Genomic DNA, 27,013 nt, shown 5'->3' with positions numbered 1-27,013 from the left:
GGGTGACTCGGATCCGGGAAACCGAGTCTCAACTCGGTGGTCTTGAACTTCAGATCGTCAACATGTTTATCCACATCTACTACACTTCTCTTCTCCCTACTTTGTGGTTATCTGCTCGGTGAATCTTCCATTTCTCTCCTCGCAGTTCGTCTCCTCCGTTAACTCACATACTTCACAACCTCAAACCTTTCTTCATCGCAAGCTCTCACATACGTTTTAAATCAACTCATTTGTTTACCTCACTGAGATCGTCGGTCGGGAGCAAGACTAGTGATAATAATTATAGAATCTTTTTTGAGTTAGATAAATCGATGACTCTATTATTCTCAAAGACATGAGAACAGATCTGAATTTGATGGTGAGAAAGAAAGAGAGAGAGAGAGATAAAGAGAGAGAAGCATGAGCTGTCATATTAAAAAATAAAAATAAATATTATATTTTTATTTAGTTAAGTCTTAGTTAGATTCTAATTGTTTTGTGAGTTGGAAGGTGTAAAATGTGTATTGGGAAAAGAGAAAGTGTGTGAGGAGCATAAACTGTCCTATTGTGTTAATAAAAACTTAAAATTGCTTTGTGGTGTAATTGTTTCTACTTAAAACACCAACTGTAGTTTTGTTATTGGTCAGTTTTCTTACAAAGAATTAATTTTTTTTTATTTACTTCATTTAGATTAACAAAATTATCTTTATATTAATTAGAAACTCCATACAAAGTTCTTCCCGTTAATTATGCCCTAAACAACCTAAAAGTATTAGATAACACAGATGTCTGACTATATACCAATTCAAGTGTACTATATTATTTATAATGTAATTCATAAATAGTATCCATGCAACACTTATAACTTTGACACGCCTCATATTTCCGGCAATCATTTACACTACCTCTATACCTAACAATTACATTGTATTCTACAATTAATTGTAGCGAAAATCTTATCAGTGATTGATTTACCCCCTTTACTTCTGTTTCACCGGAAACACTTGACGAAAATGGTCCTTGGGCTCATTGTATGACGCACCTACCCACCAGGTCTGCAAATAATCTTTAATTTTATTTACGGCTTAAATCCCAGCACTGTCATCGTCATCTGTCGTCGCACAAAGAAGTTCATAAGCTTAAAGGAGTAAATTTCTTACCCGATGTTGGCCTTTGTTGTATCCTTGACACAACCACCATACACCGACTTCACCTGTTCAAACCCTAACTTCAAATATATCGTCGATTAATACTCTTCCCAACCACCAAAAAAACAATGGAAACCCTACCCAAAAACCATCCTTTCACACCTCCTAGAAATCGATATCCTAAGTGTTTATAAAAAATTGGATGTGGCTTCACGCCTCTTCTGTATTCTCTTCTTTCTAATAAAACACACAAGTGAGCTTGAACAAAAAGCATAAAGCAGAAGGTATTTTCGTCACATTAGTCAATAATATGTATAATATTCTGGCCATGAGTTACTATGGTTATTACTAAAATATTTTTTTTCGTTGAGTGCGATTTCTCATTTTATAATACAATTAATAATAGATACATAATTTTTTTTATTAATATGATATTCATTTTTAAACATTGATTTTAATATCTATTTGTTTTGTTTTAAGTTAAAAGTTAAAAAAGGTTATTTTATCTTTCTTATTTTCATCAAATTAAATAAAATATTATTTTTTATTTTGTTATTGGTAAATATTTGAGCTAAATAAATTTATTTAATAATATAATGATATTATTATTTTTTAAATTTAATAAGTAAATAAAAACATAAAATATTCTATTTAAATTTGAGTACGGAATATATATTTATGTTTTAAAAACTTATTTCTAATCATATAAACTAATTTTTTTATAAAAGATAAATATAGTTATGGTTTTGGTTATAAAACTGAATAAATAAAAAACCAATAGTATACAAACCGAACCAAATCAAACCGAAACAAAGTATAGTATTAATATGGTATCTAATTATTATATATAGAAAAACCAAACCGAAACTGAACTCAAATCTGAGTTGAACACTCCTACTTAATTTAGAATCTAATTTACTTACCTGAACCAATCTATTTGCTAATAATCATTTGTTCATATTTTCCCAACGCTAGATCATTAATGTCGTTAAGCATCTGGTGTAGTGATTCTTAAAATAAATTTCAATAGAGATGTCTTTCTGTAGGTGGTCTCGATCCACCATCCCTTTCCCTCCGTCGGAAGCGTAATTTTCATTGACCACCACATTGGAGGTGATTTCGAGGTTCCCAAATAGCAACCATCTTAGGAGATGGCACGATACTCGATAGTATATATGTAATTATGAGAATAGTTATATAATCTTAATGATAATTTATGTAGTGGAATGCCTTCGAATCAAGTTACTTAGAAATTGAAAACCCACATACTATTAAACCACCATCACCTGGTTCAAAACCAAATTTCACATGTCTAATTCTTACTTTTTTAGTGGAATGTAAAATTAATCAAACAAAAAACGAAATTTTTTACAGCACAAAGTTAAATCTAACCTGAAAGCATTTAATTACATTGCACATATTAATTGTTATTTCTATGATTAGTGCTACTATCTCTTTAATATTATTTGAGAAGTCAGTTTTTTATGTGTCGCGTTCACGTTAATTCTCACAATGGTTGATTACACTGATATCCTTAATAAATTAAAAATATTACATTTAAATACTATTATTAAATATTTTATATATTTTCCTTTTTAAAAATTTCCAAATATGATATATAATAAAAAAGGAAACATTATAAGGTTTTAAAAACAAATTTAAAACGAAAATATATGTATATATAATATGATTTCATTAAAAAGGAAAGTTCACAAAATAGAAATATTCCATTTAAAAAATATTTTTCAATAACATAAAATATAGTTTTGAAGTAATAAAATATTTCTTTATATCTATATTTTCTTAGATAAAAATAAATATTTGCATATAATGTGATTTCATAAAACAACATTCACGCACATAATCTTGATATTAGAAAAATAGATATTTTTTTAAAACATAATTTTAATCAATACAAAAAATATATATTTTCAAAGTAATAGAAATATTTTTTATATGTCTATTTATTTTCTTATATGATTACATAAAATAATTAAGTAACATAAACTGATATATGTTTAATTGACAAAAAATAGTTTACAATTGGTATTATTGAAATGTTTTATTTATTTTTCACATATTTAGTTGACTATTATATATTTCAATTACAGCACAAACAATCTATAAATTATATTTTACTTATATAATATGATTTTAAAATACAATCACACAATTGTTTTTAAACTGCTTATTTTTAGGAGATATTAAAAAGAGTAAACAGAATTAACAATAAACATCTTTTGATCAAATAATTACAAAATATTTTAAAATAACACAACCCTATATAGCTTAAGCAGGTAGATATATTATATTTTATCATTATTAAAATTATTTTTTTTCATAATATTAAATTTCCTTTTAAATTTTATGTTTTCATCTTTGTGGAACTTAATATGACTATTATTAAAATACCAAAGCAAATATGAATTCTTATTTTTAAGATTATTTAAAATTAATTTCACTTTACCATTTAGTAAATCTAATGCATAAACTTATTTAGAATTTATAAAATATTTTTAATTATTGTAAATATTGATATGTGTTCATGAGCTTCCAAAAATGTATTATTTTTGTAACTTATGTATGTAACTACATATCGATCATCGCTTTATTTTCTGATATTTTTTTTTAATTAACATATAACTTGATAAATATTATGAAACTACATGCACATTTAAATGATACATAAAATTAATTTGATATTACTTAATTATAATAAAAATAATTATACTTTATTTTGAATTTGAAAGAATATATGTAACTCAATGTACACTCACAACATGAGTAACTCGACTAATCCAACTTATATCTAAAATCATAGATTTAACTACAATAAGAATATATAATTGTATAATAATTATTTATTTTATAAATGTAAATTATAGGATGACTCAAAACATATTAACAAATGAAAATAAAATATTAACCAATTGTTATAATTTAGTTCTTTTGTAAAATTTATATATGCATGAGACTGTAGAATATTATCGTTATATTAATTTACGTAATTTGGAATCAAACACTATAGTTTATTTTATATTTCATTCTAAGCACAATACATCTTAAGTTATACATAATTTTCCTTAAATATATTTACATTTCTAAGAAAACAACAACGTAAATGCAAATAAGAAAAATCATAATTTTAATATATTTATTAAAAAATATTATAGTTGAATTTAGAGAAATAAATGCAATTTAATATACTCAAATGATAACTAAATTGAGTGTAAAAACAACAAAACCGAATAGATATAACATATCTAAAATCATATGTCTAATTAAAGTAATATAATATTATTAATATAAATTGTGCATACAAATTATAAATTAATTTAAAATTAAAAATAAATAACAATCAATTATTATAGTATATTTATTTTATAAATATTTATATCCGTGCATGAGAACGGGAAAATCACATAGTTTTCTTAATTATTATCAACATGTTGGCTATACGTAATGTATTAAAAACTGGACCGGATAATGAACATGTGAAATATTTGAGTCACAGTTTAACCGGTACAAAGGGTTTTAATAATAGTTTTATGTATATGTATATATAATGACGTCACCAAATAAATATATATACAGACATACTTCCTTTTTACCATTAATTGTATTAAACTAAGGTAATGAATGGTGAATGTCTGAGTGCAGTTCTTATTGCGGTTTTCACAAAACCACAGTTATGTCGCCAATCACGAAAACATTTTAAAACAGTGTGGTTTTGGAAAGAGAAAGTCCAAAAAACGCAAACGATTTGAGCAGTTAAAAATAGCCTATAATCTAGAAAACCGCACTTGAAAACTTTGGATAGGAAATAACTAGCGGTCCGGCTAATACCACACCAAATATTATGATTTTAGTTTATATTTTAGGGTCCGAATGGTAACCGCGGATTTGGTAATATAAGCGAGACGAAATTGAAGTGTGGTACGGTTCAACTGTGGTTCATGCGGTTTGCGGGACAAATGTGGTTTTAACAGAAAAAAATAGTGCGGTTTTGATATAAAAATATGGTTTGATAGAAAAAGTAATATAAATAAATATATTAATATAACTAAAAAAATGAAACATTTTTATTTAGTGATAAATATAAAATTTTAAATATAATTTTAATAAAAATGTGGCTGTAGTTTATGTATTTATATAAATTATTTATTAAGTTATTTATTTTATATGGCGCATTCTTATTCGATAAATTTTATAGCAAACAAAATGTTCAGTTTATAAATGATATTTTTAAATATTTATTGTTTTAAAACTAAATATATTGATATATGATAAATTGCTTCAATTACCACATTTTAGTACAACTTTCCATGTTTACCTTAACTACGTTTATCTTTAGTTAAAAAAGTAAGACACTTATAACTATAAAGCTAAGTAATATAGACTTAGAGTTTTGATACGAGGGGGAGATTTTGGAGGGTGGTGAATTTGATCGGGTAAAGTTTAAAAAATCCTTTTAAATCTAATTTGCAAAAAAATGATATTAAAAACATTCCTCGTTTTGGTGAATTTGATCGCGTTTAATCAATTTTTTGTTTAATTAATATACGGTTTTTAACATAACATAACATGTAACCGGGTAAAACAACGAGTCACAGTTTAACAGATCTATCTGGTCCAGTTTCAAAACACTGGTCAAAATTAAATTTACTAATCTTTTATGTATAAATTAATGGATGTGATTTTAAAAACAAATATGAGGAATAATATTTGATTGGTAAAATTAAAAATTGTTATTTGAATTAAATAAATAAATAACATGTCTACAACTACATTTTTAGCATAATAGTTACTTTCAAATATGTGCTAGTTGCTACACTTTCAAAAATAAAAATATCAAATTAATTTTCAGAAGACAATAATTGTTTTTTTTTTCTCTTGAACATAAGTGCCTTATACACAAAACAATATTCTTTTCTCTTGAGCATAGTGCGTATTTGTGAAATACGCTAGGCAATAGGTGTAGTGCGGTTTTGATCAATTATCAACTACGTAAGAGGTAAATTTAACATTCGCGTTTTTGCTTTTTTGGGTCCGAATGGTGACCGCGGATTTGGTAAAATAAGCGGGGCGGAATTTGGGTGCGGGACGGTTCAACTGCGGTTCGTGCGTTTTGCGGGATAAGTGCGGTTTTGATAAAATTAGCGGTGCAGAATTGTGTTGATTGGTGAAAATCCAAAGTGCGGAATTAAACAGTTAAGAAAAATTTAAATAATGTAAAATAGATATATATCAATATATTTAATATAATTAAAATTAAAATTGTTTATGTAGTGTTATGTATATTAAATTTTATTTATTATTTAGAAAATTTTAAATAACAAAATTCATCTCAAACAAATTTTGATATATATATTAAAAAATTATTTTCATCTGTGTTTATAATCTATATTCTAAATTTTAGTAGGCTTTGGCATTTTACTCGAACCAGAACCAACCCAAAAATACAAGTTTGGATCCGGGTCTGGACCTAGACTAAACTACCTATTGGATATAATTTTTTTGGATCCGTGAATCTCGGTTCAAGTTTGGGTAGACCCAAGACCCGATCCGACCGGATACCCAAAATACGCAAAACTCATAATATATAGTAGGTATATTTGAGTGTATGGTGTATTTCTGGTATTACATGTATTTTTTTTTTTTCAGATTCAGGTTTTTGGGGTATAGTTTTGGGTTTAGGATAAAATTTTAGAATTTTAGAAATATAACTAGGTACTATTATTTCTAATGTGTTTGGATAACCAATTATTTTTGTAGCATATATATATATTAAAATAGCTAAACAGATGTGTAAATGAAAAATGTATATATTTTTAATATATTTTAATATATATTAAAATAGTTACACAAATGTATATATATTATAAAACTTACAAAACCGCAGACAAATTGAAAAATCTTCAAATGACATTTTTCATGAAAACATGAAATATTATTTTAAAATTTTGGTTGGCCAATTATTTTTGTAACAAATATATATTAAAATACTTCAATTAGTACGTAAGGTTTTCATGTAACAGGTGAATATTATTAATTGAATGATGATAGTACGTAAGTGCTACAGTTAAAAACGCACTTCAACCACACCAAAATCGAAGATGCTATAAAACAAGTGCGTTATTTTACGTGATAGAACAAACAAAAAGATTTTTTTGCTGAGTGCGGTATTTAAACAAAACCGCCTTTTTAGTTTTGTAATTGCTGATTGGTGACATTTTGAAAATCGCACTTGTACTGTATCAATTCCGTCCCGCCCCGCAAACCCCATTCATAACCTTTATTTTTAAAAACCGCACACTTTTCTGAAAAAATTGTTGATTGGTGACTCAAGAATGTCTTTGACAATACCACTTTAAAATATACACTTCGCATTTCACCATTCATTAGCTTAATGTTGCACATATCTAAACTAATACATCATGCTATTTTACGTGTTACATTTATTGTGTGTAGTTTTATTAAAGCAAATTTAAAAATAAAATAAAATGATAATGAAAAATAACTACATATAATTATAAGTATGGGTCCGAATGGTGACCGCAGATTTGGTAAAATAAGCGGACGGAGTTTAAGTGCTGGATGGTTCAACTACGGTTCGTGCGTTTTTCGGGATAAGTGCGGTTTTGATAAAATTAGCGGTGCAGAATTGTGTTGATTGGTAAACTCTATTGTGCAGAATTGAACAGTTAAGCACAATTTAATAATATAAAGTAGATATATCAATATAATCAATATAATTAAAAAAAATTTAAAAAAAATTTAGTGTTATGAATATTAAATTTAATTTATTATTTAGAAACTTTTAAATATCAAAATTCATCTAAAACAAATTTTTGATATATATAAATTAAAAAATTAATTTTCATGTATGTTCTCTATATTTTAAAATTTAGGAGGGAGGACATTTTACTCGAACAAGAACCAACCCGAAAATATAAGTTTCATTAATACAAGTTGAAATTAAATTTGTTTGATTAGTGATAATGTCATAATTTATTTTTATAATGTTATTAAACTGATATGACCCAAAACCAACTCGAAAAATTATAAGTACCTAAATGGATCTAAGTTTCATGGATTCCAAGAACCCAGACCCGATCCAAACCCGGATGTCTAAGTCTAAAATAACATTTTGATAGTGGTGATTTGGTAATAAAAAAAGAGACAAAATTAAAGTATAGTACGATGAATTGCAGTTCATGCGGTATGCAGGATAGGTGACAATTTTGATTAAAAAAATTAGTTCAGTTTGATATAAAGAAAATTAATATGGTTTTGATTAAAAATAATAATTATTGTAGTATGTGAATGAATAATGGTGTTGAATTTTTAAAAAGAAAATATTTATTAAAATCACTTTACACTGTTAAGTGCAGTTTTATGTAAAACCACAGGTCTTTTGCTGTTGGACAACATAGTGTGTTTTTCAAAAAAATTGCATGTATAAAAAGAATAGTGCGTTATTGCTTTTTGTGTTTTTTGGTAAACTGCGTTATTCAACTGTTTGTGTGATTGGTGACACTTGCTCAATTATGCAATTCCTATAGTAATTTCGCCCCGCACCACGGTTACCAATCACTATCTATATATAAATAATGCAATGTCACCAAATCTTAAAATATCACTTTTATTTCGAAATGTTAAATGGGGATTTAATGTGAATTAAAAAATTTAAAATATATTATATATGAATTTATATTTTAAAAATGAATTTTAATATATATATATAATTATAAAAATAATATAACATTATCATTAAAAAAATAATTTCTAATTATATTAACATATTTATTTATATTATTTTTTATCAAAACTGCACTACTTTTTTTTTTAATCAAAATCGCACTATTTTTTCTATCAAAACCGTACTTATTTTGCAAACCGCAGTTGAACCGTACCGTACTTCAATTTTACACCGTTTTTATCACAAAAACCGCGGTTACCATTCGAAGCCTAAATATTAATAATCTGTTGACTTATTCCGTTACCATAAACTCATCCACCTTTTAATTTTTTTCAAATATTTTTTTTTTCCATTTCAACATACCCACATTTCTTCCTCTTTCTTCTCCATTGTCACATCAGTTCAAGTTCCTGTAAAAAATTTCATTTATATATTTTTGTTTTCGTGTACATAAAATGTTTCTTTTTCGTTTGCTTTATCAAATCTAGCTAAATCAAAGCAAACTGAAAGAAAAAAACTATCTTTACCATATAATTTAATGAGAAAAAAATGTTTAGTTAGATTTGAATTTATAAACCGGGTTTTTCAGTAAAGCCAGGTCACCGGTTCTTGCTGTCAAACCGATTTTACGGGTTCAGCTCATATCCGGTTTTAGAACTGACCAGACTCGGCTAGGTGAAGGGGTCACGGTTGAAATTCTATACGTACCCGACGACAAAAATGATAATCAAGATACACCGATAGGATCTGTAAAATGTCATTCAGTTTTCTTTTTAGTTTTTTCTTTTTTTGCCAAACAATTTCCTTTTTAGTTGTAAAGGTGATGCACTTTATACCTTATTTTGGAATTTTCAAAATATAATTTATAAGCTCCTTATTGCATGTTCACGAATCATCAGATTATAACTGCTGTAATTCTTGTGTTTCTAGAATGCTAAAGGTTATTTTTATTTTTTTTGTAAATTGAAGGCTAATTAGATGATGAGGTAGATTACTAAATAAAGTTTCTATAAATATTATAACAGATAATAATTTATTGGACAATTTTCCTAAATTTTTTTTTAAGTTTTTGTCACAAAAAAATCTTCAAGACAAAAAATGACCAAGCTATGTTTCATTAAAGAGGCAGAATACTCTTTTTCCTCTTGTTTTATAGATATAAAAATAATAAATAATTTCTTATTTATAGTTTCTAATTACATGTTTTCAAATTCAAACTATTTATTCTTTTCAAATTTATTTTTTAAAACTTTTTTTAGTTTTCATATTTTCTTTTAAAAATTCGAGAATGCTTTTCGAAACTATTTTTTTTATATTTTAAATTATTTACCATTTATTTTCTATTTTTAAAATTTTAAATCCCTCCTCCCCAAATTTCACCCCTTATCTCCAAACCTCAATTTTTATAACTTTTTTCTAGTTTTTTTTATAAAATAGTTAATACGGTTTATAAATATGTTAAGAGTTGGAACCAAACAGTTATTAGAGGATAAAAACCTTCCGAATTTTGATTAAAATAACTAGATAATAAATTAATGCTAACTGAGATTGAGAAAGGTAATTAATATTGGTTTAGAATCGGTAATCTCACATTAATTATGTCAGCAAGTTTAGAGAAGCTAATCGTAGATGGCATTAAGCAATTGAGTCATCAATATACATCATCATTTCCATGTCACATTTTAGAGTCAATCAAATTATAAAAAAATTCTTAAGCGTGTTCTAAATTAATAGTATATTTTTTCCAGGTTTACATATTACAAAATAATTTAATATAATATGAAACAATTAAACAATGGATTATTTTATTTATATTTTCATAAATAGAAAACTACTTTCATATATACGTAAACAAGTTTTCATATTAAATTAGCTACTGTATATAAATAAAATGTTAAAGTTAATAAATTGATATCAAATAAATTTTGTAATTAAAAATTTATCAAAATATGTATCACACCATTAATGAAATAAATTGCATAAATTTTATTAAAATTTTATAGTGAAAATGTTTGAAATAATTAAAAATAAACTAAATAATATTTTATATAATTTTCATAATTAATATAACTATGTATTTTCAAATACACTATAATAAAATGTTAAAAATTTTGATTTCATAAATTAAAATTTGTTAAATATTTTCGCGTTTAAAAAAAAAGGATCAGAATCTAGTTAGATTTATAATAGGATTGCTTATCGAATGTGCTATTATTCTTCTCAGAGTGATAAATATAGAAATAGTTTACACAAGACACGGATGATGTAAAAGTAAAACAAGAGGAACGTAAATAAAAGGTCTAAAACACAGAGGACACTGAAAAATGATTCTTTCAAAAAAAAAAAAGGATTTCAAAAGATATGTGGAATTGTGAGAGAAAGAATTAAGTGTGATATACAATTTGGTATCAATCAACTATTGTGTGAAAAAAGGGAGTGAACCTTTAAATTCACCGCATCTCCTATCACCAATCAAATTGTTATGTAGATGAGTAGTAAAAATATTATTTAAAAAAAAAAAGTAAAATAATAGAAAAAACAATGATGCCAATTTTAACGACGTTAACGCTGCTAACTAAACTCTAAGTTGTAAAATCTTAATCATAAATTTAAACCATTAAACCTAAATCTAAACCATCAATCCTAAACCCAAATCCTAGATTTTAAATCCTAAATCCAAACTCTAGACTTAAAATCAAACTCTATATCTTAAATCCAAATCCTAGATTCTAAACTCAAATCGTAAACCTTAAATCCACACCTTATACTTTAAAGATTTAGGTTAATGTTGATGTTATTCCCTTAGGGTTTAAGGTTTGGATTTAGAATCTAGGGATCAGATTTAGACTTACGGTGAAAAATGATCTAAAGAATGTTGATAAAGACAACATACTTGCAAGATTGCATAATCAATATTCGTAACAGAGAGAGAGGTAGACAAGGTAGGAGTTGGGAGACACTAAGTATTAACTATAAAGTGAGTTTCTTCTGACATATGTGAATTAAATTATAGTTTCAGAAACTTCTGCCCAAGAAAAAGTCCACAGTCTATACAAAACACAAATTCTATACAAAAAAAAAAAGTCTATACAAAACACAAATTCACAAGAATAACTGAAACATCTGCCTCCTCATAATATTTTTATAATATTATATGGTTCAACGTGATATCCAAATACCAGCCATGCGATATATTTTCTCCGTCATATATTTATGGTGGTTTTTGGTTGAATTAGTGCGCATATATATATGTAACTTTTCATAAAAATAATTGAACCATCTTCACTTTATAGTTTATGCTAAAAGTGATAAAAGGATATTTTGTAAATAGATTTGGAATTAATTAAAGTTAACATTTAAAATGAGTTAGAAATATCCGAAGATCTTAGCACATCAAAAATTATGAAGAGGAAAAAATTTCACTTAAAAATTTCCTAAAAGAATGACGGTATATGGATCATGCGGAGTATATAAGGATCGATCCCGTATAAAGCTTGAACAGAAAAAAAAACTTATGTTAAAAAAAAAAAGAAGGAGAGAACCACTTTCCACTACTTAGCCAACCATAGGGTATATTTGGTTGCGGTATGATATCATATGGTTTCTTTAAGTCACTTTGAAACAAAGTTTTATACAAATATGTGTGGAAAGGCAAAGAATATCGAGTAGTTAACGTAAATTATAAAATGTATATCATACATTCATCATTACATTAGACAATACGATCATAGATCATAACAACAACAAAAAGAACAACATGCACGTAACATATCTTGTTCTCGAATGATCAAAGTTACCTGTTGTGAAGTGGATTTGGACCCGTGGGAATTATCCGTTTTGACTCCACAGCTGTAGTGTTAGTGATCATCTCCGTGGAGTCGAACTTTAGAACTTGTGCTTCTTCATCTTCGTACGTTCCATTCTTCATTAGCAAACTCCGCATTGAAGCTGATTCCGAATGATGAATGAATGCAATAATCAGGAGAGAAGAAGCCAATATTAATCCCTTGATCTTCATTTTCTATTTTAGTCAAAATGTTTTTTGTTTGTTTGATGAGGATATAATATGAAGGAAAGCAAATATGTCGACTGTTATAAATAGCGACGTTTGATAAAAGGGGCAAAAAGAATTAGAGTGGATAAAATTTATATATAAGCTATAAGCCTATGATGCATAAAAGAACAAATAAAATCAAGCATGTAACTTAAATAATATTGTTTAAAAATAATTAGGTAATTATGTGGAAATCATGCATGTCCGTCTTTATCTCGTTCTCGCTAGTCGCTACGATAAAAAAAAAAAGAGAGGTTATTCATTTATGTCTCTGATATGAAGATTCATCATCCTCAGCCTCATTAAGTGAACCTGTGGACTCATTTATGGTAACAGTAAAGCTGACCAGTTGTAATTTAATAGTAAAATAAATATTAAATAGATTTTTTCTTTATGAATAAAACCCAAACATTCTGCTACGACTCACCAGAAAAACAACATGATACTCTTACTTGCCTTCTTATGTATGTTATCTCCCTTACAAGTGGCTCTAGATTCGAAAGGTAGATTTCAAGCTTAATTAATATGGTGTAATTTATATTATAGTTCATATTACTTGATGTCATCAGTTGATCTTAGTATCTCTCAAGGTTCATATTACTTGATGTCATCAGTTGATCTTAGTATGAGTACGAAAAACTTAATTTACTAATGGATATGGTCATGTTCCAAACAATTTTAATCACTTAAAGAGCTTTTGTATATACGTTACATATGTAGTGTTTCATTATGAAGAAGAGAGTATCGGACAAACCTTTGAAACAAAGAACATGGAAACTGTAATGAGTTTGGCAGTGCGACTTTAAAAGTAAGTGAACAAGTGAAAACAGAACCCATGCTTGTTTGCTTCCTCCTACTAACTACTTAGTACTATAGCAACTATTGATTTCAATCAAACGCATTTAATTTTTTTCTTCCCAAAAGGACTCTCCTCATTTTTACTTTCACACCATCACTCTTTCTTTCAACTTCTCGATTTCACACATTTATATCACGAAACTTACCAATCAATGTTATTTCACATCTTTACTTTTTGTTATCTACTGAATCTCATTAAAAAAACACACACACAACAACGTGAGAATCAAATAAAATATAAAAGTATGTCATGTATTCAGTTACAACTTAACAAAGAACTATCTCAAATGTGCGTAACCCAAATTTAAGCAAAAAATGTGTGTAACCCTAAACTTTTGAATTTGTACATAAAAGGTTAAAAACGTAACCTGATCAATATCATTGTCAATGCCTATATAACCCAACCACAGAAAAAAAACCACAATTCAATACTTTTAGTTTGTTCGTGAATTGTTTTTTCTTTTATATCGTCTTCAAAAGTAACAATAAATGTTTTTTTAGAAAGCCTTTTCTCAAGAAAAACAATAAATGTCAATTTTTTATTAACATTTAGTTTGTTAATCATGAACTGGACTTTTTATCATGAACTAGACTTTTTTTATCATGAACTTGATTTTTTTTTTGAAACTTATCATGAACTTGATTTTTCAAATATTTTTTCATAATCCTGGTTATATATCTGAAATTAAACACATTGATATATATGTTTCATATACCAGATAAAATAGTGGATTATGAAATCATTACAACTAGCTTTCCAAAACAAATTTTTTTTAATTAGAAAAGTAACACACATGTTGATATTGACGAGTTACGTTTAACAAAAATAAAAGTTGATTGATTTTTGTAAATAAAATGATCAGTTGTTCCTCTATATATATTCGAGAGTCGTTACTGGTTAAAACCTAGGTTTGTGTATCTGAGAATTTCAAAAATATCATCACAAGAAAATATATATATATATATATCGTCACAAGTGTTGGTGCTGATCTTGTTCACGTGGACACACATTAACTAAATAGATAGTTCTATTGCCATTAATGAGATGGACATTTCAATGGTGATTTATTTCGTGGAAGCACAGGTAAGCCAGATGATAATAGACAAGAGTTAATTTTAGGGAAGCAAACTTCTATGTAGACTAAGGGCTATACTATGCAACCAAAAGCTGACAAATACAGTTAGGCAGTAAATATCATTGTTAGATTTTGTGCAGACGATAACTAAAATGGTGGGCTGCATTTTGATGGGTATGATGTATTGTATATATTGTTTAAAGCAGTATGTAACATGTCGGTGGATATGTCTAAGTACATGATGTAAGGTGTAACAAGTAAATCATTTCCTCGACACAACAACCTTTTTCTAAAGAGAATTCAATCAACATGCAGCTTCACAGAACACTATAAAATACTCTGTTTCTTAAGAATCTATTTTAAGAGCAATGCTTGTCTATACTCTTTTCTTTACTTGTGTATATCTTGAAGAAGACGACCATCCACCTACTGATTTAGGAGTTGTGTCCAACATTATTTTCATTTGGCAAATTATCAAAGCACATAATCTCATTAGAGTTATTTAGATAACTGAAATTTACACAAACTTGCACAAGATTGTCCAAGATTTTGCACGGTATAACTGGGTTGAGTGGTGGATATATAATCCATTTAGTGTTTCACAAAGAATCAACATTCACATCATCACTATATTTATCTTATGTAATATTTAAGGAATGTTCTATTAAAAATACAAACATTTTAAACACAGGCAGATACGCTAAATGACTGAAGAAAGATCATCGCTCTCATTCTATCATCAACAATATTACGAGGATTCTTTAGCAATGGTGTTCTACTAAGAACATGTCCAAAGACCTAAACTTTACCCTAGCAATGGTGTTCTACTATGAACATGTCCAAAGACCTAATCGACGAAGTTTGCTTCCTGTGAGTCAGGAACAATGATGTCATGCCTCATCATAGTCTTGTAGCATTGAGCAACCCGACCTCCACTGTGCATACAAATCTCAACCAAAGCAGGGGCTATACCATAAAACCTCTTGAGATTACCATAAAACCTCTTGAGATTTCTGGTAAGCGGATCTCCCTCTAGGTCTCTCACATATCATGCATAATTTGGAGGAAAGACCTCTTCCACAAGATATTAAACGTAAATATTCTGCATCAGCTCAACCAGGTTGAAGAAACAAAGTCATTGTTCTATTCCATCTGTGTTATTATCACAGCAAGTATATGGGTTATAGGAGGACAAACAATCTTAATCAGTTGTATATCTATTCTATTAAAAAGGAAGCAGTCTTATAAAGATTGTTTAGACCCTTTATAAATCTACTTATAAAGATTGTTTAGACCCTTTCATTAGATTTATTTTTTTGGTCTTACCATATATTTTTGTAGCATTACACGTTAATTAGATTATACCACATCTATACCTGTTTTTTGCTCTAACAAACAAATCAAAAATATTACACCATATATTTACAAATTAATAAAATATTATACCAAAACTATATCAATTCTATTGGCCACCAACGACTTCTAAACATGTCCCATTAAGATTATAACGTGACTGATCTATCCTAATATACAAAATTATGTCATTCTATTGACCTACGAACTATGAAACATTACACTCCATCTTGCCATTGATCAGACTGTTTTTTTTTAAATGAAAGAGCTCCTTAATGTCTTATGTTGACCTTACATGTCTTCTCTTCGAAGAAAAAATACAAGATGTCTAAACTCTTATTCAAATGTCACTTATTCAAAAGTCAAACATGACTATGTTAAAGACCTAGACCACCATTTGACACAATCATACCACATTCTTCATCACACTGTTTGTTATACAATCGTACTCTTACATTCAAATACATCAAAACATTACATCACATATACATATTCTTGAAACAGTTACATATTATTTAAACCATAAGATTGGTTGATAATTACAAATTTAAAATTAAAGCTTTAAATTGTAAGAATATGTTAACAAAAAATGAATATATTGTGAATATGCTAAGTAGATATATTCTAAGATTTTTTTGTTAATAATATACTAGAGATACGATTATCAAAACAAAAAAAACAAAAAATAATTATCTTACTTGGTCTACAAGTTTATTTATTACGACACTAATACATCATTTTACTTATTTCTATCAACCAAAGTATCAAAACAATTATACTTATATTTTTTACCAAGATTTTTGGTAACAATAGATTTAACTCATTTTATAATTTCTATATGATAATTTTGGGTTTAAAAAGGTGTACAAATTAAAATATTTAATAATTCGGATAATTTTTAAATTCAGGTACCCATTTGATTCTCGGTTCGGTGTTAAAATCTTGGTCTTAGAGATATATGATTTCCTTGGTTATTTATAATATTCAGTTATATTGTACTTTTCGTTTTCTTTTTTATTTTTGTACGATCCAGGTCGCGGTTTCGGATAAATGTGCCCAAGCCTATACACAAACTTATATAAAAATTTATTTTTAAAAAACATATTTAATTTCAAAAACAAACCCGTGTTTCTCAAACGTGGTTCAAAATCTAGTGTACTCTATTAAAATAGAGTCATATTTTTATCTACCATGAAAGTTGTCATTTAAGTTTTGGACTTATTCATAGTTCTACCATTTAATATACACATTAATTATATAATATACTTAATATTGACTTAATTACTTAATCTACTAATAGAGTAGGATATTAATTGGGTTAAGAATCTGTATTATACCACATTTTGTGGAAAAATTGTTAATCTTTACGTAAAGATTTAAGAAACAATTAGATTTTTATACAAATAATTTATCACAGATAATCTTAATTTACTATATTTAAAATTATTTGAATAAATATCAAATAGTAATGAAAAGTTAGTTACTTGATTCACCATAATAAATCTGCATGTATAACATTTAAATAAATAATTAGATCAACTTTTTTTACAGCAAATTATTAGATTGACTTAGAAATAAAAATATAGTTTCATAAGTCAAAAGACAATATAACTGTTCAATGATAAATTCTTTAAAATCTCTTTACCACAAGATTATTAATATATTTTCACAAAGTGTGAACGATCTCAAGAAACCATAAGTAATATGAGATATATATGTATTTATACTAATATAAAAACTTAAAAAGAAAAAATAATTTATTTTTATGAGAATAAATTTAGGGCAATTGTCAATAATAGCACCTTTTGAAGTTTATGTATCAAAAAGGGCACTAGAAGGAGAAAGTCACAAAAATAACATTCATTAAAGGGTAAACTACCTTGGTTTAAAATTAAATAAACAAACAAAAATAAATAAAAATAAATAAAATAAAAATAAAAAAAATAAAAAAAAAATGAAAAAAAGAAATTTTTTATAGTTTCAGATTATATGTTTTCAGATTCGAAATTTTTATAATTTTTTTTTGAAATTTTTTTTTGAAATTTTTTTTTATTTTTTTTTCAAATTTTCTTTTTATAAATACTTTTTGAAACTGTTTTTAAAATTTTTATTTTTTATTTTAGTATTTATTTTTTATAAAATTTTAAATCTTAATTCCAAAACCCCACCCCTTAACTTCTAAACCCTAAGGTTTGGATTAATTAACCCAAGGGGTATAAGGAGGTGGTATTCAATCAAAGAATTTAATAGAATTTGAAAGAATTCATAAATAGTAATTTTTGCTGTAGTTTATAAGACTTGATGAGATTTTAATGCATTTACATAATTCCCATGTTTGCTTTTTCTTATGGATTTTAAAAGAATGCACGTTCCAAAATCAATGAGATTTTTGAATTTTTCCTATTGAAAAGGTAACAAACATTATTTTATTAGTGATAAAACTGAAAGTAAAAAAATAAGCGTTACTACTACTACAAAAGTTTAGTGACTGTAGCAATTTATTAAAATGCATAATACTAATCAATAAGATCTATGGATCCTCATTTAATACCTTCTGTATGTATAGTTCTCCGAGCATTGTGACTGGCCGGCGAAGGGGACGTTCTATAGAATTTTGACCCATGAGATACTTTCTTGAGTTTTGAAACTGAGCTCCAATAGCAACCATCACCACCATAAGAAATATGCTCGCCTCAAAATCATCATTTTCTGTTTGCTCGATATCCATCATGATGTCTCTCTCTTCGTGAAAATTTTGATCCATGAAAAGGTAATCTATTAAGAAACCGAATTTTTTTTTGTCGATTTGTTCTCTTAAGTTTTGTTTTTGATTTTGATACACGGGTTATATATAAAGCTCGTAAAGTTAAGTTTAAAATTTGATGCTTTCATGTAGGTACTATTTTGTTGGGATAGTTACGATCGTATGACATTCTTGACTAATATTAAAGGAAATCACCCTTATAAATTTGAATTTGGAAGTTTGTTGTATGACATTTGTTTCTATTTTCATGGGATAGTATGACATTGTTGACTAATTCAAACAACTTATTAAAGAAAAAGCACCATATATAAATTTGAATTTGGAAGTTTGTTGCAAAATTTAAAACAATTGCAAATGATTCTCTACAATATAAATTATATTATCACACTGGATGTTTCTCTTTCACTCTCCATGTGATACTTTCTTTAATCGTTTATATAGTTCAGTGTTTAGTGTGATATTTGATATCGGACTGATCACGTATAACACAGAAAAAGCTTATATAACACATAAAAAAGCTTGGATCCTTTATTATGGGACTGAGACAAAAGAGATTATTCAAATAAATAAAAACTAAAAAATGACTACTACTCTGAGCACAATTATTCAAATTCATACGTGAACTTTATTAGATGCATAGCTAAAGCTTAAATAATACCCTAAACGTTACGACGGATCCAACCCAAGCGCTCTTCAACGGACATGCTAAGAAAGACATCTTTCATATTCAAGGTATGAATTTTGGTTACTGCATCATAGCAGATATCTCTTTCCAGACCAGGAATCTCTTTGATAGCATCCCAAATGTTATTCTTTCTCTTCTCAGATTCTCTTTCTTCAGCTTCTTTTTGATGCCTTTCTTCTCTTTGTTGCATAAGATTCATGATGTTAGTGCTTACTCCAATCATTTCACTTAGCACTTTTTCAGAATGCTCACCAAGGTTAATCGATTCTGATGGTTCTCCATCACCACTGGGTTTAGCTCTCTTCCTAGAAGGCAACTTTTCTTTAGAAGGTCTACATGTTGTCTCATTAGACTCAGTACCATTTTCCATATGGTTCACATCTTCTCTTTCTTGAACATCATTTTCAACTTCAAAAGCTTCAGCAGTTGCATCACCACCAAGTCCAAATGCGTTGTTTCCCCTTGCTGTAGCACTTTCAAAAATGACTTCTAAGTCTTCAAAAGCTTCAAAGGTTTTAGTCTTCATATTATCATTATTTGGATGTGCCTGATAAAAATGTAAATGTTATATGTTCATTAGTGAAAATATTTAAAAAATAAATAAAAAGCTATTAAAACTTTAAAAGGGAGTTACAAAAATTACCTTAAGATATTCTTCCCATACTTCGTCGGGAGCTGTGAATTGTTTAGTTACGGGATCCCACCCAAAACCAGAGCTAAATCGAAGCAGGTCTGTGTAACTATGATATTCTTTTTTCAAGGATTTCATTCGATTCAAGTAATGCTTGTAAGTCTTGTTGCACCTGAGCTGTTTGTTTAGAATCGGTAATACCTTTGTCTCTATTGTTCTTTTGGTCAAGGAGCCATTTGAATCACGCCATCCTCGTCTGATACCATCAACAAGAAGACGTTTCAACAAGTGACTCTCTTGAGATGTCCATGGAAAATATCCGCTCTTAACTTTTTGTGGCTGCGATGCTTCTCCTGATTCCATCCTAATACAACAATGAAAATATTTATTAGTCATCTTTAACATACATATATGCGAATGATTATCTTATAAAAAGAAATAATATGAGCAAACGGTGAACACTAACACCTAATGATAACAAAAAGACAAAAAGACAAAAACTACTCATTTATAACTTCTGCGGAAACCTTTTCTAGGTGGGATTTTCTTGCTTTGAGAAGTGATATGATCAGTGCTATATATAGGTGAAGCAATCTATAAAGAGATTTTTTTCTAAAAGGATACGCACTCATTTGTTGAGATTTTGTGTATATCTTATATATTAAAACAGAAGTCACAACCTTGATTCATGTGTGATATTTTAAAAAATGGACCTATTGGACTTATTCCTAGAAATCAGTTATCATTCATTTATCTTCTAATAATATGGCTTCATAATATATCATTCCTAATATTAATCGGATCCTATAAAATTGGAGTGGTTATAAATTTTGACCCACACAACAATCATTTTGAAATCCGTTATATAGTGCAAATGTAAACCATCTAAAACATAAAACACAATCCATCGTTTTGAAATCATTTTCCTTCATAGACTAATATATTTTCGTTTATGTTTAGTTCTGTTCTACAGTTCTGGTTTGTTAATGTACATGTCGTTAACAGCTCGACAGTTTCACCTAAAATAGTCCATAAAACCTCTGTTTCAGATTGCTTTTGTCAGTTTCACGTAAAAATTAAACATGCTCACCTGAAAAGAACCATCAAACCCGTCGTATCATATCACCATCTAGCCAATATATCATTAGGTCCATTTAGACAGAGGTAATATATCATATCACCATCTAGCCAATATATCGTATGTGCAGTCCAAGTAATTATCCGCACAAGATTTTTCAAAACCAAGTTTCTGTTGCAACAATAAAATAAGATATATTTTATATATTATTTCTTATATCGAAACAACTAATTTACACATTATCATGTTACAATAACGTTCAAAAAAGGATATTCTAACAATATTATCGAATTATAACTTCCCCTCAAATCTGATTTGAAATGTCCTAAAATTTAGCAATAAAATATCGAAACAACTAAGAAGAATATCCTCTAATATATCAAGATATGCATATCTACGATACAATTAACCATACCAACTTATTTAAAATATTCTACAATTAATATACAAGATTACTTGCGAATAAAGTCACGGTATATTCACTCTAAAATGTTATATTAAACAATTTGTAATATGTTAAATATTATAGTTAGCCATGTAAAATAAATAATTATGTATATAAAAATAATCATCCGCACGGTTGTGCGGGTCGAGATCTAGTTATTTGATTATTGTCAACAACAATTTGAAGTTTTGATAAGTACTAATTTGTAGGGATTTTCTGAAAACATTTACAAAAGATATTTCTGTTATTCGCTTGTTTTGTTTTTAGGTGGGAGTACAAATCAAAATATCGGTATATTTGTTATACTACCACCGTTAGAATTTTACTAGGATGACAAATCTCATCATAAAATTAAGGAATTGCTTCTTTACATATTGACAATACATTTTCCATTAAATTCTTTTCAATTAACATTACTACAAAATCTATCAAATATTGAATAACAGTAGAATTTAAAGTAATTATAAATCAGAATAGAAATCTTTAATTCAATAACACAAGAATGTGAAAGAATTGATGAAATTCATAATTGAATAACAGTAGAATTTAATAGAAACTATATTTCCTTCAAATTCCATCAAACTTCAAGAACCAATACCCCCACCTAAGTGTATATTTACCTCTTTAATAAAACCTATTTTTGTGATTTTGAGCCTTGAGTGCTACTTTGGGAACAAAAACTTGGTTTAGTGCTATCCTAGTCTTTTTCTCATAAATTTACCTGAATAATTTATTGAACAAATATTAAATTAAAAATAAAATAAATTAAATAATACAACAAATCTATTGTATATAATACATAATTTTTATTGGTTAAGTTAAAAAAAAACCGCGTTTCAACGCGGGTATCATCCTAGTATATCTTTTTAGGTACTTTAGAATGCAACTTATAGGCACAATTATACTAAAGCTCAACAGTATTTACAAAAAGGTATCTCGAACTATTCTAGCCATTACTCTTGACCCAAGCCGACTCATAATATCCGGCAATACTGTCACAGAGATTCCAGGCAAAACAGGAAGCAGTTCCCGAACCACTTGAGTTACATCTACTACCTGTTTTATGATAATGAACACACACAAGTTCAGCACTCTGGTAATACAGAATTATATGAGAAGGTCCAAGAGAAACTAACCTGATTGGGATTATTCGACATGGAGCTTCTTCCAGTAAGGAACTCGATTACTTTCTGAACATTGTTCAAGATGACTTTGTCTTCTTCTGTTACAGATGGAAGAAGTCCTGCAGGTCTGAAAGGTCCTAGTGAAGGTACCATACCGAAAATTGGTGGTGCGTTTCTGAATCCAAAGACCGCCATTGCTTGCACCAGCTGTTCTCTTGTGATTGCATCGATGCCTTTTACTATCTGTTTTCAGTAATCACAACATCTGTCAGAACTCAGGACACCATGAATAAGTAGCTCTGAGCTTGTCAACAAGTTAATTGTCTAGATTCACATTCATTTTTTAATTAGTTCAGAGTATTTTTCTGACAAGGCGAAATAAGTGGTTAGATTTTGTTAGTGAGTACCTCATCCAGTAGAAACTCGCGGAAGAAGTTTCCTTTCTCGGAAAGCAGAAAAGACAAAGCGACTCGCGTTTGAGCTGGCTGGTTTGGTTGGGATGCACTGGCTGGAAACATAGGAACCCGACTGCTTGTCTGGTTTTGCAGAAGAGCCAGCTCAGCCATGCCCCCATTCATATCTTCTCCTCCTCCACTTTTGGCTGCTGTAATGAAAGTCTCAAAGGCTTGCATCACATCGATGAATCTCTCAGCATCAAAAACGCCAGTCTTCCCATATATTGTGTAGCGTAAAGCCTCCCTCAGGCGAGGAGATTCATCGGTCAGGAGCCTCTAAGTATTAAGGTAATCACATGAAGAAAACAATCATCAGTATTTTGTAAAGGTTCAGTGAAAGAGGGTGTGCTAGATAAAAGTTACAGAGTTCATATAAAAATACCTGAGCGATATAAGGATAAGCCTCGTCCACAATAGCAAATTCAGGATTCCCCACTAGAGCTATCCCTTCGAGCACACCAATTGCTCTAATTATAAGGGCGAAATAAGGAGGGATTCTGAAAGGATAGTCAAAAGTTATCTGCGCCAAATCTGCAGCCAACTCCTGAAAGTTGATGTTTTTAGCTCCTCCACCTTCAAGTGCCTGGTCAAAAACCTTGGCCAGGACAGGTAATATAGGTGCCAGATTGACCCCATCAGGTATGAAACCAAGTTTGACAAAATCTTTTACTATGGCATCATAATCTCTGTGAATTAAGTGTGCAATGGCTTCAATCATCCCATACTTCTGATCATCAGTCAACTTCGTAACAAGACCTGCCAATGGATAGAAAAATAAAATGTCAACAAAAGGATTTTCTCAGACACAACTGAATGTGACTCTGGAACTAGAATCATTACCAAAATCAAGGATGGCAAGCTTTCCGTCTGGGGTACGGATCATATTTCCAGGATGAGGGTCAGCATGGAAAAAGCCAGTATCAAGCAACTGGTCGCACAAAAACACCACCATAGTTAACAAGAAGAATTCAATATATACAACATTTTCACTTCTTAAAACATGAAAATTGTGTAGATTCTACAATGTAGAATGACCAGAAAACAGCACAGACAAAGTCAAAAAGAAATTGACATGATGAAGTATTTTGGTGGCCAAAAGTTTTGCTTATCTTACAATAGATCTAGTTAAGCAGTGGGTAGACCTGAGGTACACAATGGTCCTACAAGTCCCTGCTTGATAATCATTATACTCACTAGATGAATTTATTGGAATCTATGGCTAAGAACTTGACAAGCGATGCTAACTAGAATAGAAACCTGAGAAAGCATATGCTCCCTATATCACTTAGCATAATTGCAGAAGAATCTGAACAAAATAAAAGCTAAGCTCAAGTTCTGCTTTGCAACAAGTATGCAGAAACTGTTACCTGCTTTAGGTAACAAATAACGCCAACATTCACAAGCTCTCCAACGTCATTCTCCATACTTTGTGACAGTTTTTCGCCATCAATCCATTGTGTTGTAAGAACCTTCCTTGACGTGTATTTCTCGTAAGTTTTTGGTACAACAACCTGAACCCATCATCAATGGTTGCAAGATTAGAAACCATTCCAAAGATGTAACCCACATAAGTACTTTTCAAAGGCAAACTTATGATGAGTCGCTTCATATGTAGACAACAAACAAACTGAAATGCCCATAAGAAAAGTCACGAATCGTACTTGTGGGAGATCTTTCTTCATCATTTCTGCAAAATATGTACCATTTTCTCCCTCGTTAACATAATCCAGCTCCTCAAAAAAGCGAGCAGCCCATTCATCAACCAGTCCAACAACGTCTACTGACACCTGCACGAAAATTCCAACAAAGAAGGTCGAAAGTCATGAAGATGAACGGTGAAGGAGAAAAATAAGTGCATAAGCTGAGCTGTCAGACGAAACCTTGCCTGAGGGAACTTCCGCAGAAACAGACCCAAATTCCGAATCACAAACAAGTCAACAGTTACAGTCTCAAGAACAAAAGGCCTCTGTACTTTCACTGCCACCAGATCCCCGTTATCCTTTAATCTTCCCTTATACACTTGCCCCAGAGACGCTAAAGAAAAAAGAGACCAACAATAAATCATCTGGAATCAAGTCTACCAAAATGCTATGTTCAAAACTTACCGGCAGCGATTGGGGAAGGAGAGAGCTCTGAGTAAATTTCCTGCCACGGCTTCCCCAGCTCCTCCTCGAGAAGAGCCATTGCTACATCATCAGGAAATGAAGGGACCTTCGAATAACCACATTTAGCTATTCAGATTAAATGACAACGAATGAAGGAAACAGAAAATTGCAGCATCACACCTTGTCACAAAGCTTCTGAAGTTCTGTCATTGCAGCAGGAGACAAGATATCTGGTCGAATACTCAAAGCTTGCCCAAGTTTAATGTAAGCTGGACCCAGTGAAGTAACAATTTCCCTCAATTCAATCGCCCTAGAAACCTCATTCTTGACAAACCACAAATGAGACTCAAACTACTACATACATACCCAAGAAACATAAAAATTGAAACTTTTAGCAAACTTATGCTGATCACATACAGACTCATAACCTACCTCTTTGACTTTCTTGTTGATTACATCGACTGCAAGACGGGAGAGAAAGCCGCCAGCGACAGAGAGCAACTGGATAACTCGACTAGCAACAGCACGAGGCCGTTTCCCCCAGTAAGCAGAGATGGTAGCCGGATCATATACCAAAGGCAAGAACTCACTGCTCTCACCAGTCTACACAATTCTGCTAAGTCAATCACTTAAAAAAGCTTCAGCTGAAATTGCGTTAAAATAATTTTTAAAATTGTCACCTCTACAAGCCTTAGCTGAATACTATCATCCGCGAAAACGGAATCATTCAAGTTCTGGCCACGAAGGCCTCTCATTAACACAGACAACTGCTCGTCTTCTTCCATTTGAGCTCTCACTCTCTTAATCTCTTTCGATACGTCCTTGACTCTCTGTTTAACGATTTGGATGTTAGCAAAAATTGATGAGACAGCAATAAAACTGGGACGAGAGGAAGAAAGAATCTTAACCGTGGAGACATTGTTGTTGACTCCTTTTGACGATGAAGAAGATCCGTTGACGGTGGGGGTCTGTGTAGGTTTGGGATCAGTAGCGACGGCTAGGATCCGCCGAGAGAGATTACGGTGAGGGATCGTGGAGACGAAGGAGCGGCGGGAGGAGACGGAGAATCGGGTTGGTTTGGGTCCGCAGTTGACGAGCCTTGGAGATGCTGCTTCCATGGAAAGAGAGGTTTGAGATCTGAGTTTGACTGTGCTGAAAAGAAGCAGTGGCTCCCTCTCTAAGTGGGAGTGTTTGGTATATCAGAGGAAGGTAACGGCCATGGAGGGGACCACGTGGCGTAACGACGTTCTTATGAAATTTCTCTGCTACTCAGATTTTGGTGATTTGTTTCCATTTTCTTTTATTGAGGCTTTTTACGCATTCCTCGGTACAACGATAGATTGTGACAACATACGTTCGAAGAAAAAACATGGAAAATAGGGGAAAGAACTTAAAAGAAAATAATATTTGATAATTTCAAAAAAAAATGATAATATCAGAATTTAGATGACCTCCAAAGGTCCAAACCAATCATTTGTAAATGGGAAAATTGAATAATGTCATAAAAATGAGCTACAAAAATAAAGATACTGTTGATCAAAAATAAAAAATAAAGA

The 27,013-nt window shown here is 29.6% G+C and overlaps 3 protein-coding genes across 3 annotated transcripts; all 3 read right to left on the bottom strand.

Moving 5' to 3' along the window:
* Positions 1-12,495: 12,495 nt before the first annotated feature.
* Positions 12,496-13,805, bottom strand: LOC106434069 (CLAVATA3/ESR (CLE)-related protein 19). Its single transcript, XM_013874903.3, has one exon. The coding sequence runs from the start codon at positions 12,845-12,847 to the stop codon at positions 12,623-12,625; it is 225 nt and encodes a 74-aa protein (XP_013730357.1). The 5' UTR covers positions 12,848-13,805; the 3' UTR covers positions 12,496-12,622.
* A 4,544-nt stretch (positions 13,806-18,349) lies between these two features.
* On the bottom strand, positions 18,350-22,294 carry LOC125576488 (uncharacterized protein At2g29880-like). The gene is made up of 2 exons (XM_048736685.1): positions 20,263-22,294; positions 18,350-20,166 (listed from the first exon to the last, which is right to left on the bottom strand). Exons 1-2 carry the CDS (start codon positions 20,653-20,655, stop codon positions 19,594-19,596), a joined length of 966 nt encoding a protein of 321 aa, XP_048592642.1. The 5' UTR covers positions 20,656-22,294; the 3' UTR covers positions 18,350-19,593.
* Positions 22,295-22,517: 223 nt separating this feature from the next.
* LOC106434080 (uncharacterized protein sll0005) lies at positions 22,518-26,731 on the bottom strand. The gene is made up of 13 exons (XM_013874915.3): positions 26,366-26,731; positions 26,138-26,287; positions 25,890-26,060; positions 25,638-25,781; positions 25,458-25,563; positions 25,238-25,386; positions 25,014-25,139; positions 24,720-24,863; positions 24,193-24,280; positions 23,735-24,108; positions 23,305-23,628; positions 22,910-23,140; positions 22,518-22,829 (listed from the first exon to the last, which is right to left on the bottom strand). Exons 1-13 carry the CDS (start codon positions 26,573-26,575, stop codon positions 22,695-22,697), a joined length of 2,352 nt encoding a protein of 783 aa, XP_013730369.1. The 5' UTR covers positions 26,576-26,731; the 3' UTR covers positions 22,518-22,694.
* Between the last annotated feature and the right edge of the window lie 282 nt (positions 26,732-27,013).

This window comes from Brassica napus, chromosome A1, assembly GCF_020379485.1.
Source record: "Brassica napus cultivar Da-Ae chromosome A1, Da-Ae, whole genome shotgun sequence".
In the NCBI taxonomy this organism is placed as follows: domain Eukaryota; kingdom Viridiplantae; phylum Streptophyta; class Magnoliopsida; order Brassicales; family Brassicaceae; genus Brassica; species Brassica napus.
The sequence above is the reverse complement of the archived record's forward strand: the minus strand, read 5'-3'. Positions and strand labels throughout refer to the sequence as shown.